Below are 14,761 nucleotides of genomic sequence, written 5' to 3'. Positions count from 1 at the left end.
CTGAGGATGTCAGAAGTCTAATCTTGCTAATTCCTAGGGTCATCAAATCTAATTAATATATCTGTAAAAAACTATTTTAATGCTTTGCTGTATATATGAGTGCAAAACATTTAGGCATTTATAAAACTGCATGTTTACAAGAGATACCTTGTATCTTTATAAAGATCAATCATCACTTCCACTGGCAGGGTCTCTTTCCTGGATTTCAGTAATACCTCATTTTGGGGGCTTTTAAACATTATTTGGCTACTCCTTTCAATTTCCATCATCCGGCTACTTTTATTCCACAAACTGTACCTTGTAGTCTCAAAAGATTTCCTTGGATTCAGTTACCATCTGTTTTGTAGCTCAGACCTCTCTCCTGAGGTCCAGACTTATCTAATTAGTGTCATATTTGGAAGTACTACAAGCACCTCAAATTTAAAAGAGACAAAACCAAACTGATTAGTTTTGTTGAAGAATGGCATTTGATTTCCTTAGTTTTATCCTTAGTTTTGTCCTCATTCCTACAATTCCTTCCCTGCTTATTTCTGTATTACATCACTTATGCTTGAACTTCACCAGTACTATGTGCCACTCTTAAGAGATTTTTACTGTATGTTTTTAATTGATAAATTGATAAGTTTTGTCTTACCTTGTTAGATTTCAATTCCATTAAGAGTAACAGCATCCTTACTGCATTTATCTCCTACCTCTTCCTAATGAATAAATACAACAAAACACATAAAGGAATTCTGACGAATCTCTCCCAATTATATTTTTACTGATAGATTTTTGGGTGCACTAACAGAAGTAGGAGTACCATGTTAACTCTTCTCATAATTTAAGGCAAAACTCTGAACAGTTTCTTCTATCAAGTGTCATCTTCTTTCTGAAGCCTTCCTTGGACCAGGCTGAAGCACCACAGTCACAACCACCCCACCTCCCCAGTCTCGGCATTTGCTTCTTTTAACACCTCAAACAGTGCATCATTTATTTATCTGCTATCCCATTAGCCCGTGCACAACTTGAAGGCAAGATATACCTTTCTTTGCACCTTCAGTACCTAGCAGATGGCAGGGTTCAACAAACGTTTGCAGATAGAATGCATTAAAGAGGCCACATAGGTCTCAAAAGACCACTTACTGCCCTCTAACAGGATTGGGGAGGTCCCACTCCTAGAGAAACTTCTTAAAAGCTTGCCTCAGGACGGCCAGGATACGAAAGGCAACTCACTTGACTTTCTTCCAGTTTAAAAGACACTGCTACTAATATCCTCGTAGGAGACTGTCCCTTCACGAAACCTGCGCAAATACTAGGTCTCCAGGGCAAATACTAAAGCCAAGCCCCACCCAGTTCCTGACCCCGCGACCCGCGCGGCGAAGACCGGACGCCCCCAGGCACTGGCACAAAGGCCCGCCCCCCCCCCGAGGGCAAGTGCGCATGCGCAACAAGCAAAACCGCTGCGAATCTGGGGCGTCCTCTCTGAGCAGATGTCACTCAAGACTAGACGGCTCCGCCCTTTTCAAGATGGCGCTGCACTCAATGCGGAAGGCGCGTGAGTGCTGGAACTTCATCCGGGCACTTCATCAAGGACCCGAAGCTGCTCCCGCTCCCCAGGTAACCGAAGCTGGCCCTTCTTCCACTAGTTTCCCATCCCGCTAGGTCCTTCTCATCCCGCTTTCCTCCCTCCGTTTGCTTCTCCCTTCCCGTTTCCTCTGGAGACTACCAAACCCTTCGGCTCCTAAGGTCGATTTGCCTAAGACTGCCTTCCTACTCGGAGCGTGGCGACGTTGCAAGGATTCGCGGTGACGTAACGCGCCCCTGGTGGGAGGAACGCGCCGCCGCTTACCCACTTAGTCTCAGCCCCTCCCCCTCTGAGCACCCTGAGAGCGCCGCACCTCCGCTCTTGCCCGGCGACGCGGGGAGCCCAGCAGTGTGTGAAGTTATACGATACCAGAGGTTCGGTCCCTCCGGCACTGCACACCTTGTCTTGATCCCGTTGCTGCTTTTACTCTCCTTTCCCTAATAGCAAGCCAAGGGTCCAGCGGAGAAATTAGAGAAGATGTCTCGTTAGGAATCGACCCGTTTAAGTAGGTGCACCCTCTTGACGTCCTCCCTCAGGCAGTGCGGTACTTGAGCAAGTGTCAGTGCATCTTCCACTCTGATTTCTCCTCATTACCGCGAAGTAGACCTGTATCTAGGAGGTTCTATGAAAGAATTTCAGCAAGCTGCCAAAGGCGTCGTCCTGTCCTGGCAGCACTCCTGTTACCATTACTCTGTAGTGTTGAGAGCATGGACACGGCCTTTAACCCGTCCCGTCAGTATTTAGAATTTTACCCTCATAGCAAAAGGGAAAAACAAACAAAACAAATACATATATATTTGTTTATATATATAATATATATAATATTATATAATATATATATTATATAATATATATATGTATATATATATACACTCTTTCACTTATTCAGATTTTTACTTCACCCATTTACTAAACGTCTTGCAAGTGCAATCTCAGTGGTAGGCACTTTGCCATACATCTCTTGGGAGATAGCTCTTGGGAACTAGGGAGATCTTAGGGATTCTGTGACTATTAGGTGATTTCCTGGATTTTGTATGGTAACTGGTGTATTAGAGCACTAGACTGAAAGTTAGGAAACTAAAAGTCCAGGGATTTGTCTGCCACTTGCTAGCTGTGTGGCATGACAAGTCATTTAATCTCGCTGGACTTATTTTCTTTAGCAAAATGGGTTGGACTGATTGACAGTGTTCCTTCAAGCTTTGGAAAATCTATGGCTTCATGATTGTGAAGCCAAAGTAAAGCAGTGAGATTAATTATGAAAAACAAGATTTAAGTTCAACTTGTTATTTTAATCATCCCATAAATTACTTAACTTTATGTACCTAAGTGTCCTTCACTGATATGGGCCTCACAAGATTCTTGTAAGGATAGAGGATATTACGCTGGAAAGTTATTTGTCAAAACAACTATTTAAATGTTGTTTGAAATTTCAGGCAGCATTGTTAGGTAAAAATTGATTCAAAATTAGATAAATACATCAAATACTCCTCTCTTTGAAGTTTGAGGTTGGATTCTACAGAACCAGAATTGGTTATTATATTTATGGCTAATAGTAGCATATTAGAACCTGTGGATTCAGAGTAACTAAGTCTTATTTTTTTTTTTTTTTTTTTTTTTGCGGTACGCGGGCCTCTCACTGCTGTGGCCTCTCCCGTTGTGCAGCACAGGCTCCGGACACGCAGGCCCAGCAGCCATGGTTCACAGGCCTAGCCGCTCCGTGGCATGTGGGATCCTCCCGGACCGGGGCACGAACCCATGTCCCCTGCATCAGCAGGTGGACTCTCAACCACTGCGACACCAGGGAAGCGTTATTTTTTTTTAATTGGAGTATAATTGCTTTACAATGTTGTGTTAGTTTCTGCTGTAGAACAAAGTGAATCAACTCTCTATATATATATATATATATATATATATATATATATATCCCCTCTGTCTTGAGTCCCCCCACACACAAAGTAACTAAGTCTTAGACCCAAACTTCCTCTTGTAACAAACTCAAGAGTCGAGGATGTCATAAGAAGTAGAGAATCAAAAAGAAAAGAAAAACAAACTACAGCCCACTAATGCTTGTCCTAGGAAGTTTAGGGCATTAAATCATTATAAATGCTAAAGAATAGAATTCTTAAATCTCTACTGTTGTTTCAGTGGCATTTATGAATACAGTTATCTTAATCAACTGTTAATCTAGATGGTATCAAGTTGTAGAATTTCCAGAACAGATTAGTGTTTCAAAACCTTTAATTTAGCTTTGAGTAGAATATGAATTAAATGTAAGCAAGAGCACTTCTTAAAGCATAGTTCTACATATAAATTAAAATTTTTTTTTTATTGAAGTATAGTTGATTTACAATGTTGTGTTAGTTTCTGGTGTACAGCAAAGTGATTCAGTTATATATGTATATATATTATTTTCATGTTCTTTTCCCTTATAGATTATTGCAAAATATTGAGTGTAGTGCCGTGTGTTACACAATAGGACCCTGTTGTTTATCTATTTTATATATAGTAGTTCGTATCTGCAATCCCAAACTCCTAATTTATCCCTCCCCCACCCCCTATAATTTTCAGTCATTAAAATTGATGGTTTGAAAGACTAGTGCAGTCTTTTGAAAGACCAATTGAGAAAAGATATAAAATTGCATTCATAGTGTAACTATAATATTATATTTGCAAATAAATATTTATATAACTATATGTACAAGAGAAAAAAAGACTGGAAGGAAACAACTATTCTTAACATTTTTTGTTTCTCTTTGGTTTTCCTAAATAGTGGATTAAAAGTGATTTAAGTTTTCTTCTTTAAGCTTGCTGTATTTTTCACATGTTCTAAGTTGAAGATATATCACTTTCAGACCCAGAATAAAGTTCTAAAACATAAATCTTCAGATAAATGTATAGTCATTATATCATCTGTGATATTGTAGCTCTCTGAGAGAGATATTTACTTTCCCACAGTGCTATTATTAAAATGGCCTTAGAAAAGTTATTAAAATGGCTTTGGAAAACTAAAAATTTATGGCCATTTTTACTGTATGTATCTTCTTTTTCTCTTGAAAAGCTTCCTTTGAAGTCAAAGAGATTTTGTGAACAGATGCAGAAATATGTGAAGGAAGAATTGGATCCTTAAACCAGATGCATTAGACATTTTTATGATATCTCATAACCTTTGTAGAAAACAAAAATTATTTTGCAGGGGTGGAAAGAAATGTATATTTATCACATGAGTGATTCTATCAAAAACTAACAAATAGCAATTTGCTTGTTATTAGTTTTGGCTGCACCAGTTACTCCCTGAGGTGAAAAGCAAAAGCGTATGAGCCACAGCAGTACTTTGCTAGAGTAATGCAATTCCTAGGTTGTTTTCATGTTTCCTTAAAAAAGCAAAATCTTGGGTAATAAGCTTGGCATTGGGGACCTTTAGTTATCTCAAGAGCAGGCTTTTGCCCCTCAAGGCTAAATGTAGAATCAAGTTTAAAATAAAAACTAGAGAGAAAACAGAAATAAAAGTGTATCAAGGCATACTCATTATGAGATGTCTACAATTTATATGAAAGTGATTTATTTTGCCAGGTGTTACCTCACAGAAAACCGCTGAGGTCTGACAAGACGAGAGTAGTCACAGAGTCAGAGGAATGAAGATCTGACATGTTATGTTTAAACGATAATGGCGTTAGGTAAATTTAAGCCTGTCATCATTGACCAAACACAGAATCCAGACTTCTTTAAGCACTAACTCATGATTGTATTGTGCAAAGAGTGAAATATTGACGATTAGAAGACTTTTGCAAGAATATTTGTAATCATTCAGGTGCAGTGTAAAGTGTCCACATTTTTATCACAGTTGGACAACACACTTCATTATTAGCTGCCCCAACCTGGGTTTGGCCAGTATTAACATACTGTTTCTACTGTTTATGGCCGCTAAATGTAGCCATTCAATGAAGGAATTGTGCCTGCAAAAAAATAGGCAATGTATTAAATTTTTTATCTTGTATTTAGTTCTCACAACAAGGCTTTTTAAAAAATTGCTCTCTTTTTTTTAGCATTGTTTTAATTTTAAAATAATTTGAGATACACAAAATTGCAAAATTAGTACAGAGTATTCCTGTATACCCTTCACCAAGCAGCTTCTTCTTGCACAATATAATACAATTATCAAAGCCAAGAAATTAACTTGGGACAATTTCAAATTTCACCAGTTTTTCCACTAGTCTCCTCCTGGTTTATGATGAAATCTGGGATCCCATATTGCATTTAGTTGTCACGTCTCCTCCAATCTATGGCAATTCCTCAGTCTTTCATGACCTTGGCCTTTTTTAAGAGAATTGGTCAATTATTTTATAGAATGTCTCTCAATTTGGGTTTGTCTGATGTTTTCTCATGATTAGACTGAGGTTATGGATTTTGGCAAGAATACTCCAGCAGAGATACTGTTCACAACAAGGCTTTAAGGCAGGTATTAAGGCCTATTTTAAACATACGGAAAAAAAGTAAAAGACCTTATTTTAAACATATGGAAAAAAAGTAAAAACATATTTTACCTTTTAGTTAAGTGAAAGCTAATTAATTATGGAATTAGGATGGGAAAATTTACTGTTGGCATTTCACTCCATATTTTGCAATTATAATGTGTTATTATAGGTTTCTGTGATCTTACTGCATTAAACTGGGGTAATGTTCCCAGTGACTTTTCCCTTAGCTTTTCTCTGCCTTGTATTGTTCATCCAACGTGCAACATGAGCTACTCAGCCTGGAAGGCTATCAGGAGCTGCTATGGCCATCTGGGAATTTTACTAGTTGCTAACTGTGCCAGTTTGATCAGGCTACCTCATCTCTCTGTGCTTTTCTTAAATAAGGTTGTTGCGTGGATCCACTCTAAAGCTCCTTTTAAGCTTAGTCTATGAGTCCATTTGTTTAAAATGCTTTTTAGGTTGATCTTTCCTTGTGAACTGACTTAGCTCATTCAAAACAATAATTATTTCAATTTGGAAATCTCTTTCCATAGCTGATGGAAACTACTGATGGTAACCGCTGAAAATATAGAGGAGGAACAGTCGATAAATGCTGAGCATTTATGCTAGCAAGTCTTATGGCAGCCACAGCCAGGAAATTATGAAGAGGGTGAGGCTGCTGACCCCCAGATCCTTTCTCAGTATACCTGTTGCATGGCTGCAGGTTACAGAACAGTCCGCGGAGGCTTACGCATATATATAGGACATATATATTTGTATATTTAAGCCTGTATGCATGCATATCCCTGTGTCTTTCGAGAAGGAGCTAACATTTAGCTAAGGCTTGTTATGTGCTAAGGCTTCTTGCTATGTACTATACACACTTTATCTTATTTACTTCTCACAAAAATCCTGTGAATATTATTCTATCCATTGTATAAAACAGGAAACAAAGGCTCTGAGAGATTATTTAGTAATTATAAATTATTCTGGTAATTTTCCCAAGTCAGAGAGCTAGTAAATGGCAGTGCCAGGATTCACACTCAGCCTTGCCTGTGCTTTTCCCACTCGACCAGTAGTAGTCTCTTATCAAATAAAATCTTATGTGAATCCCTCTTAGATAAAACAGATAAAAGTAGAGCTTTTCTGATTTAAGGAATAGAAAAGTAGCTACAGCCCTGCTTGCTTGGCCCCTCCCAGCCCCGCCTACCACCTTCCCTCCACATACAACCAGGGACCACTGAGATGGTGCCGCACAGTGTTGGCCTTCTTAAGATGAAGTTTGAAAAATACTTCAGCTTCCTTAACATCGTAGTGAGTTTGTTGGCTTAGGACCACGTATGATGGATGGATTATTTTTAAGGAGCTACTCTGTAAATGAGTAGTTTGGGAGTAATTACTTTGGTATGTATGTATTTTATCAATAAAATGCAACCTTTCTTCGTTTATCTTAAGCTATGAGAGAACTTGAGATAATAGCAATCAGTTTTCTTTCCTTCCTTCCTTCCTTTCTAACTTCTTTCTTTCATTCCAAACACAGCTTACTTCTGCAACATACGCTGATGTTTGTGCACAAAGATGATGCTATGGACCACTCCGTCACTATTGTGACGAACCCGGCCTCAAGTCTCCTCCCAGAGAGCACTTACTCCAGTTCTGCTCTTGACTCTGTTTTACCACCACCAATCAGGGGTTCAGGAATTTCTCTTCTAGAGACTGCAGCATGAGGCCTAAGCCTTCTTCCTGAATTTCCACAGGAGAAATGTACTCGCTTAGGATAGAAGCTGCTCTGGCCACGTGAGACACTAGAGGCAGAGTTAATTTATAGGCACAGAGATGATACACCGACTCCAGCTTGACTGAATTTAACTCTGCTCAGCCATTTACAGTTTTCTCTATATATCATTTCTTAGCAATACCTTATCTTTTATTCCCAGTCAAAGGCTTAACACTTTTTCTTAACTTCCCTGCTTACTGAACAAAGCAAGGTCATACCTAGGTTCGTACCACCCCATCACCTGACTTCTAATGGTCCTGTAATCATTTATCAAAATTTGTCTACAACTCTCTTTTTTCTTGGCACTCAGCCTTCCTTGCGTTGAACCTACTTCTGGTTGGCTAAGAACTGCCTTTTTTGTTTGTTTTATTTTGTTTTTGTTTTATTGGAGTATAGTTGCTTTATAATGCTGTGTTAGTTTCTGCTGTATAGCAAAGTGAATCAGCTATACATATACATATATCCCCTCTTTTTTGGATTTCCTTCTCATTTAGGTCACCAAAGAGCACTGAGTAGAGTTCCCTGTGCTATACAGTAGGTTCTCATCAGTTATCTGTTTTATACATAGTGGTGTATATATGTCAATCCCAATCTCCCAATTCATCCCACCCCCCTTCCCCCCATGGTATACATACGTTTGTTCTCTACATCTGTGTCTCTATTTCTGCTTTGCAAATAAGTTCATCTGTACCATTTTTTCTAGATTCCACATATATATGTTAATATATGACATTTGTTTTTCTTTTTCTGACTTACTTCACTCTGCATAACAGTCTCTGCATCCATCCATGTCTCTGCAAATGGCACAGTTTCGTTCCGTTTTATGTCTGAGTAATATTCCATTGTATGTATGTACCATATCTTCTTTATCTGTTCCTCTGCTGATGGGCATTTAGGAGAATTGCCTTTTTGAGTGCCCTTTTGTCTCTTCAAAAGCACAGTCGAGCTACCCTGATTTCTAACCAACAGAGGTTCTCACAACTTCCACTTTTACATTCCCTGCCCTCTAGGCTGGGACACCAACCTGGGGACAGACAGAGATGTCAGTTTCTCCACCACATTCCTGTCCTGGTGTTCTGGCTGTGACTCTATAGTGCCAGGCAACTCCATCATGGATGGAGCCCTAAATGACCTTGTTTAAGGTTCTTGGGATAATAGTTGTAGATTTTTCATCAAGGCATTCAAAAACATAAAATAAAATAACAAATCTCACCTTGTAAAACATTTTCAAGTGGAATCTATTATTTCCATTAATAATAATATTCTGTTCTAATACAATACTTTGTAGTTTTCAGAATGCTTCACATATTCTCATTTAATCCCGAGGACACAGTGTTTCACTGTTTAGCCATCTAAAATTTTTACTCATTGATTAAGTTTTCATTATATCTTCCCATTTTTTTTTACCAGTTTTATAGTGATGATGAATCTAAATAAGTAAATATCACTATTCTTTAAAGTTTTAGTTCAGTGGATATTATTTTCTTATTTGTACTAAAATTGAATTAATGTTTAATTCATTTTTGGGCCCTGATCTGATAGGACTGTGATAATTTCAGTTATTACTAAATACGATGATGACAGGGGGAGATGGTACCAGCACATATTTGTAGGATGCTTACCATGTACCAAGCACGGTTTGAAGCACTTGACATGCATTAGCTTATTTAATCCTAACAGCCCAATGAGGTGAGTGTTAATATTAGCCCCATTTTGGGCTTCCCTGGTGGCGCAGGGGTTGAGAGTCCGCCTGCCGATGCAGGGGACACGGGTTCGTGCCCTGGTCCGGGCGGATCCCACGTGCCGCGGAGTGGCTGGGCCCGTGAGCCATGGCCGCTGAGCCTGCGCGTCCGGAGCCTGTGCTCCGCAACGGGAGAGGCCACAACAGTGAGAGGCCCGCATACTGCCAAAAAAACAAACAAACAAATATTAGCCCCATTTTATAGATGAGGATACTGAGAGGTTAAATAACTCACCCAAGGTCACATAGCAAGTATTAGAGCCGAGATGTAACCCCAGGTAGTCTGATTCCAAACTCTGTGTATTAAGTGTAATAAAATACGTTAAATTCCGAAACAAATTACCCATGTTAATATGCTGATAACTGCCATGCAAACTTTCAAATCTGTTCCATGAAAGCCATTTATATATCTTGCCATGGTGACATGCAGAGTAGAAATTACAAATCATCCTTTGTTGTTGCTGTTCCTACAGTCTTGTTTGGCTCAATGAATTATGAGAAAGGAGCAAAGCTGCCTTGTAAATTTATCTCCGTGTCTTTATTTGGCTACTGCCACTAGGATTACCCTGTGTAAAATAAGGGCTTTTAACACATAAGTCCCAAGGTGCGTGCAGGAAGTTGTATTTATACACAGTCTATAGCTAAAAGGTCAACCTGTGCACCGCTTTGCAGGCAGAGGGAAGGTGGTGAGTGCTGAAGCTTACGGATGGCCAGGGGACCACTATCTAGGGTCTAGTTGGGATTTATAGCTAGAGTACTTTCTTCAAAAGTAACAGAGGTGCAAAGTGAGAAGATGGGAAAGATTAAATTAATTAGTGTTGTGGGCCATTTCAACAAGGGATAAGTAAGAATTTTATTCTAAAAGATTCTCATTCCAAAAGGTCTTAGACGAGTCTGTAATTAATTGAGTTAAAGTGAATTATTACCAATTACTACATTAATTGGGATGCTGTTGAGCCTTTACAATTAGCAACAATGAACACTGAGTTTATTTTATACTCCAGACAAAGGGCTTCTCATGAACATTTCCTATACTCCCATGAACATTTCCTATACTCCCATGAACTTTGCATAGACCATGCTATTTTATATTCATTCAGCCTCACTCTTACTATATTACTTTGGGCCCCTTTTGGGAAAATAGGAGAATGTAATTGTGAAGGGAAATGGAGCTGTTTACTTAAATCCCTGATTTGAATTCCTGTCCTCCCATGGGGAGAATGTTCTGAGCAGCCAGTTAATGAATTTGCTGGAAGAGAGAAGAGCCTCTTGGGCTGGGGGTAAGTGTGTAGCATGAAAGTGGAGTCCCGAGGGAGATGTTAAGGACCAGACTACGTGGAGCCCTTGCCAAATCCGGGGAGAGAGCCAGGTTGGCCCTCTGTGGTTACTGGGTACCTGGCCATCTTTGTTGTGAAGGGAAGTCCTTCTGTGCAGGCAACGTTGGCTTCTCCCATGGCTGGCATGTTTCCAGACACCCTCATGCCACCAAGCTGTGAAACTCAGTAAACCAGAGAAGCAAGCGTCTAGAGGATCAACAGTCACATCAACATCATACTTGTCTTTTTATTTATTTATTTATTTATTTTGGCTATGTTGGGTCTTCGTTGCTGCGCGCGGGCTTTTGCTAGTTGCGGTGAGCGGGGGCTACTGTTCGTTGCGGTGCGCGGGCTTCTCATTGCGGTGGCTTCACTTGTTGTGGAGCATGAGCTCTAGGCACGCGGGCTTCAGTAGTTGTGGCATGCGGGCTCAGTAGTTGTGGCGCATGGGCTAAATTGCTCTGCGGCATGTGGGATCTTCCCAGACCAGGGCTTGAACCCATGTCCCCTGCGTTGGCAGGTGGATTCTTAACCACTGTGCCACCCGGGAAGCCCTGTACTTGTCATCTTAAAGTTGACTGACTTCTTACTAAGAGAAAGTATGGTAGAGCAAATGGGGCATGGCTTTTGGGATCAGTCAGGCCTGGCTCCACTACATGCTTTCTTGTCTGTACAGTATTAATAGTAATACTCACATGGTAAGAACTTAATGTGGATTCGAGATTCTGCCATATGTGTAAAGGCCCTTGGCCAGTGCACAGCACCTAGTGAGTCCTCTGTGCTTGATGACGATTATTTCTTCAATAACATATAATTCTCCTCAGCAGCCTTTCTCTCCTCTACCCTTATCAATCTTAATAACTTTTGATTCCTCCCATGCCCACACTATCCTCCCCCCAACCTGCAAAATAAAATCAGTCTGACCAGATGAACCTCCCAAAAGCAGTGTGCTAATTATGTTGTTCCCTTGCTCAGAACCTTTGGGGGCTTCTCATAAAGCTTAGACTCCTTATGCCCCCACCTTCAAGACCTTCCACAGCCCAGATCCAAAATACCTCTCTAGGCCATTGCTGTCCTACATGGATCCTATGCCCTGGAGTTAAGAGAATTTCCAAGTTTGCTCAGAGCTGTTTCCTTTTGCTTCTTTGTTAACGTCACTGTCTCTTCTTGGAAAGACCTTTCTTCCCATTCTAATTGGTCTGTATGCCACCATTCTTTAAAATAAAAAACAAGCAAACAACAAAAACAAAACTCATAGGTTCCAGAAAACTTTGTTCTTAAGCTGGAAATGATTGCTCCCATTTTGAAATTTTACAGGGCTTTGTACCTTTCTTATAGAAATTAACAAATCCTGCCTTATATTCTCTCTGTTTATAGACATTTGCTTTAGCACAGATGGAGAGCCTGGGTTTTTTTTGTTTTGTTTTGTTTTTTTGTTTTTTATTTAGACCTTTTGTGAACACTGCAGCAGGAAATAGTTTATGATACACACGTTGTTCCACAGGTGCAGCCTCAGGCTGCCACTCAGCAGGCCGACCTTACCAGGGGAATGTTCCTGGAGGCCACCCCCAGTTGTGAAAGACGGAACAGGAAGAATTCTTCCTGTTGAGCCCCGGCTATGATAACGAAATGTGAGAGAAAATGAGTTATCACTTAAACCTTTGGCATAATAATTCCTGTAACAGAAAGAGGTCAATAAGTATCTATTGAGTGAATGAATTCAGTGAAAAATAAATCTAATAAGGCATGAGAAAGTTCATACCATTGGCATTTAGCCTATTGTTAATTTAAAGCACACACTTTTGTGTATATTTTTATGTATTCAAATACAGAAGATTTTCAATGTTCGCTGCAGTTAGTAAGTGATCTTCTTATTGCCTAAAGTATACAGATGTTTATAAGTGACTGGGAGATAATACTGGTTTCATTTCAATAATTTGCCAAGTAGGCTGTGAATTTCCAACTTGTTGCTATAACTGACTTTTACAGTCACTCTGGCCCTAATTGTATTTTTCATAGGTGTATCTAACTATACTGGGGTTTGCTACCTCTATATATTATACTAAAGTTTGTAGACTGAGGATTAAGATGAGAAGTTTTTAGTTTGACCTTAGTTTTGCCTCAAGAGGCTGTCGTGCATATTATCTATACAACAACCGACATCGTGCTTTATCCAGAGTGTGCTTTCAACGCATGAAGGAAGTAAAAGGCTCATTTATTGTGGCAACATTGCCTTTTTTCTTAGTTGTTCATTTTAAGTCCCTTTAAAGCAACCTGTGAAGGCATGCCTAGGACCTTTGCTCTATAGATTTTGGTATGCTCTGCAGAGATATAGAAAACAGCCCTAAGTCTCACTGCACTGTTCTACTGTGTAGACAGGCCATTTGTAAGCTTCCCATCTAGTGCTATTTCATTTTTCTTTGCACCATGATAAGAGAAGAGTAGTATGATTGAAGAATTTATGTCTACAGTACAAAGAACTTACATTTTCTTCTTTTAAAGTGGCCTAGTGGCATTTTAGTAGTTAAGGAAAGTTTATTGTCATGCTTGCTTACGAATTTATCATTTACATGTTTAATAAAACCCGAAATCAACCTAGCCTAATCATAGAACGGTTATAGAATGTCATGTCTGTTAGACGGGGTTTGATTGCAGCATCTTCCTGATAAGTCCGTGACTATAGTGGCCAAACATCTTGTTAAACCCAGAACCAGTTGTACCCATCAATCTTTAAAATGTCTTGGAAATTCCAATGTTTCAGCATCCACATGACATCTCCCACATTGTTTTTCACATTCTAAAATGGAACAGAAATTCTTTAGCAGACCATGTGTCCTTAATTTTGATTGAGAATATATTAACATATCTATGACTCAAAATAGAGACACAGCTTATCCCTTCATCTTATTTTTCTGTCTAAATAGCAGACTTTTGGTCAGTCTTCCATGACTCCTGTCTTCCTGAGAGTCAGATGCCTGCCTTTACACGGACTGTGGAGGTAGGGTCATCCAGCTTCCATGTGGACCACATGTTAGAAGGTATGGGGAGAGAGAGGAGTGGCTCTTCCAAAAAAAGTAACAAAGCCAAGACCACTGAGGGGATTACTGTCAGCTGAGTAGCACTTAAATTTATGTCTTTAGAGAGATCATCAAGAAAAGCCTGTAAAGTGGGAACATTTTTTAAAAATCAGGGAGTTTTAACCCTTTGTAGTCTCAAATTGAGAGAGAGACCAGAGTTGAAAAATCCAACAAAGAGAGAGACAAGAGAAGAATCATTAGAGTGTGGATCTAAGGATCAAAGGGCTAGAGAATTTCAAAGAGAAAATGAAGAGCAAGATAGTGCTATGGCGGGCGGCGGGGGAGGGGTGATGAATTGGGAGATTGGGATTGACATATATACACTAATATGTATAAAATGGATAACTAATAACCTGCTGTATAAAAAAATAAAATAAAATTCAAAAATTCAAAAAAAAGATAGTGCTATAGTATGATAAAGACTAAAAATTATCCCTTAGAGTTTATAATTGGTGTATCACTAATGACATTAGCAACAACAACAGCTTTAGAAGAGTTATTGGTGCAGATTAATGATGGTGAGATGAGAGGTGAGGAAGTTTGAGGAGCCTGAATGAGAAGGAAGTGCCCAGAGAGGGAGAAGGGAGCTTTAAAGAATGGCCTGACCAAGAGAAGTTTTTGGAGGTAGGGTCTTTTAGGATGGATCAGACTTGAGCATGACTATAGGAGCCAGTGAAGATGGAGAGACTGAAGATACAGGAAGAGATGGAAAGAAATGCAATCCAGAGCAAATGATTGAACACTAGGTGAGACAGATCAACTCTGAGACTAGGAGAAATGGCTGTGGGTCTAGATGAGTTTGCTGGCAATGGGAGGGGAAGTTCAGGAACTC

At 39.6% G+C, this 14,761-nt stretch overlaps 2 protein-coding genes across 5 annotated transcripts in view; one reads left to right on the top strand and one right to left on the bottom strand.

Moving 5' to 3' along the window:
* HAO2 (hydroxyacid oxidase 2) overlaps positions 1 to 1,761 on the bottom strand; it is a 216,166-nt gene extending 214,405 nt beyond the window's left edge. Inside the window, exons 1-2 of the mRNA XM_067727434.1 lie at positions 1,216 to 1,761; positions 635 to 698 (exon numbers count right to left, since the gene is read on the bottom strand). Of these exons, the coding sequence (XP_067583535.1) occupies positions 635 to 670 (36 nt within the window). The 5' untranslated portion in view covers positions 671 to 698; positions 1,216 to 1,761. The remainder of the gene's footprint in view (positions 1 to 634; positions 699 to 1,215) is intronic.
* The window catches only part of WARS2 (tryptophanyl tRNA synthetase 2, mitochondrial), an 87,923-nt gene continuing 74,605 nt past the window's right edge, over positions 1,444 to 14,761 (top strand). For 3 of the 4 annotated variants that reach the window (XR_010941028.1, XM_067727438.1, XM_067727436.1), the window contains exon 1: positions 1,444 to 1,599. Coding sequence is in view for 2 of the 4 variants with exons in the window: in XM_067727438.1 (XP_067583539.1) it covers positions 1,510 to 1,599 (90 nt within the window). In the remaining 2 variants the exon portion in view is untranslated. Of the gene's footprint in view, positions 1,600 to 13,764; positions 13,891 to 14,761 lie in introns of those variants that run through there. The other variant, XM_067727439.1, reaches the window with a different exon arrangement.

The sequence above is a fragment of the Pseudorca crassidens genome, chromosome 2, assembly GCF_039906515.1.
Source record: "Pseudorca crassidens isolate mPseCra1 chromosome 2, mPseCra1.hap1, whole genome shotgun sequence".
Lineage (NCBI taxonomy): Eukaryota > Metazoa > Chordata > Mammalia > Artiodactyla > Delphinidae > Pseudorca > Pseudorca crassidens.
This window is presented reverse-complemented; position numbering and strand designations above follow the sequence as displayed.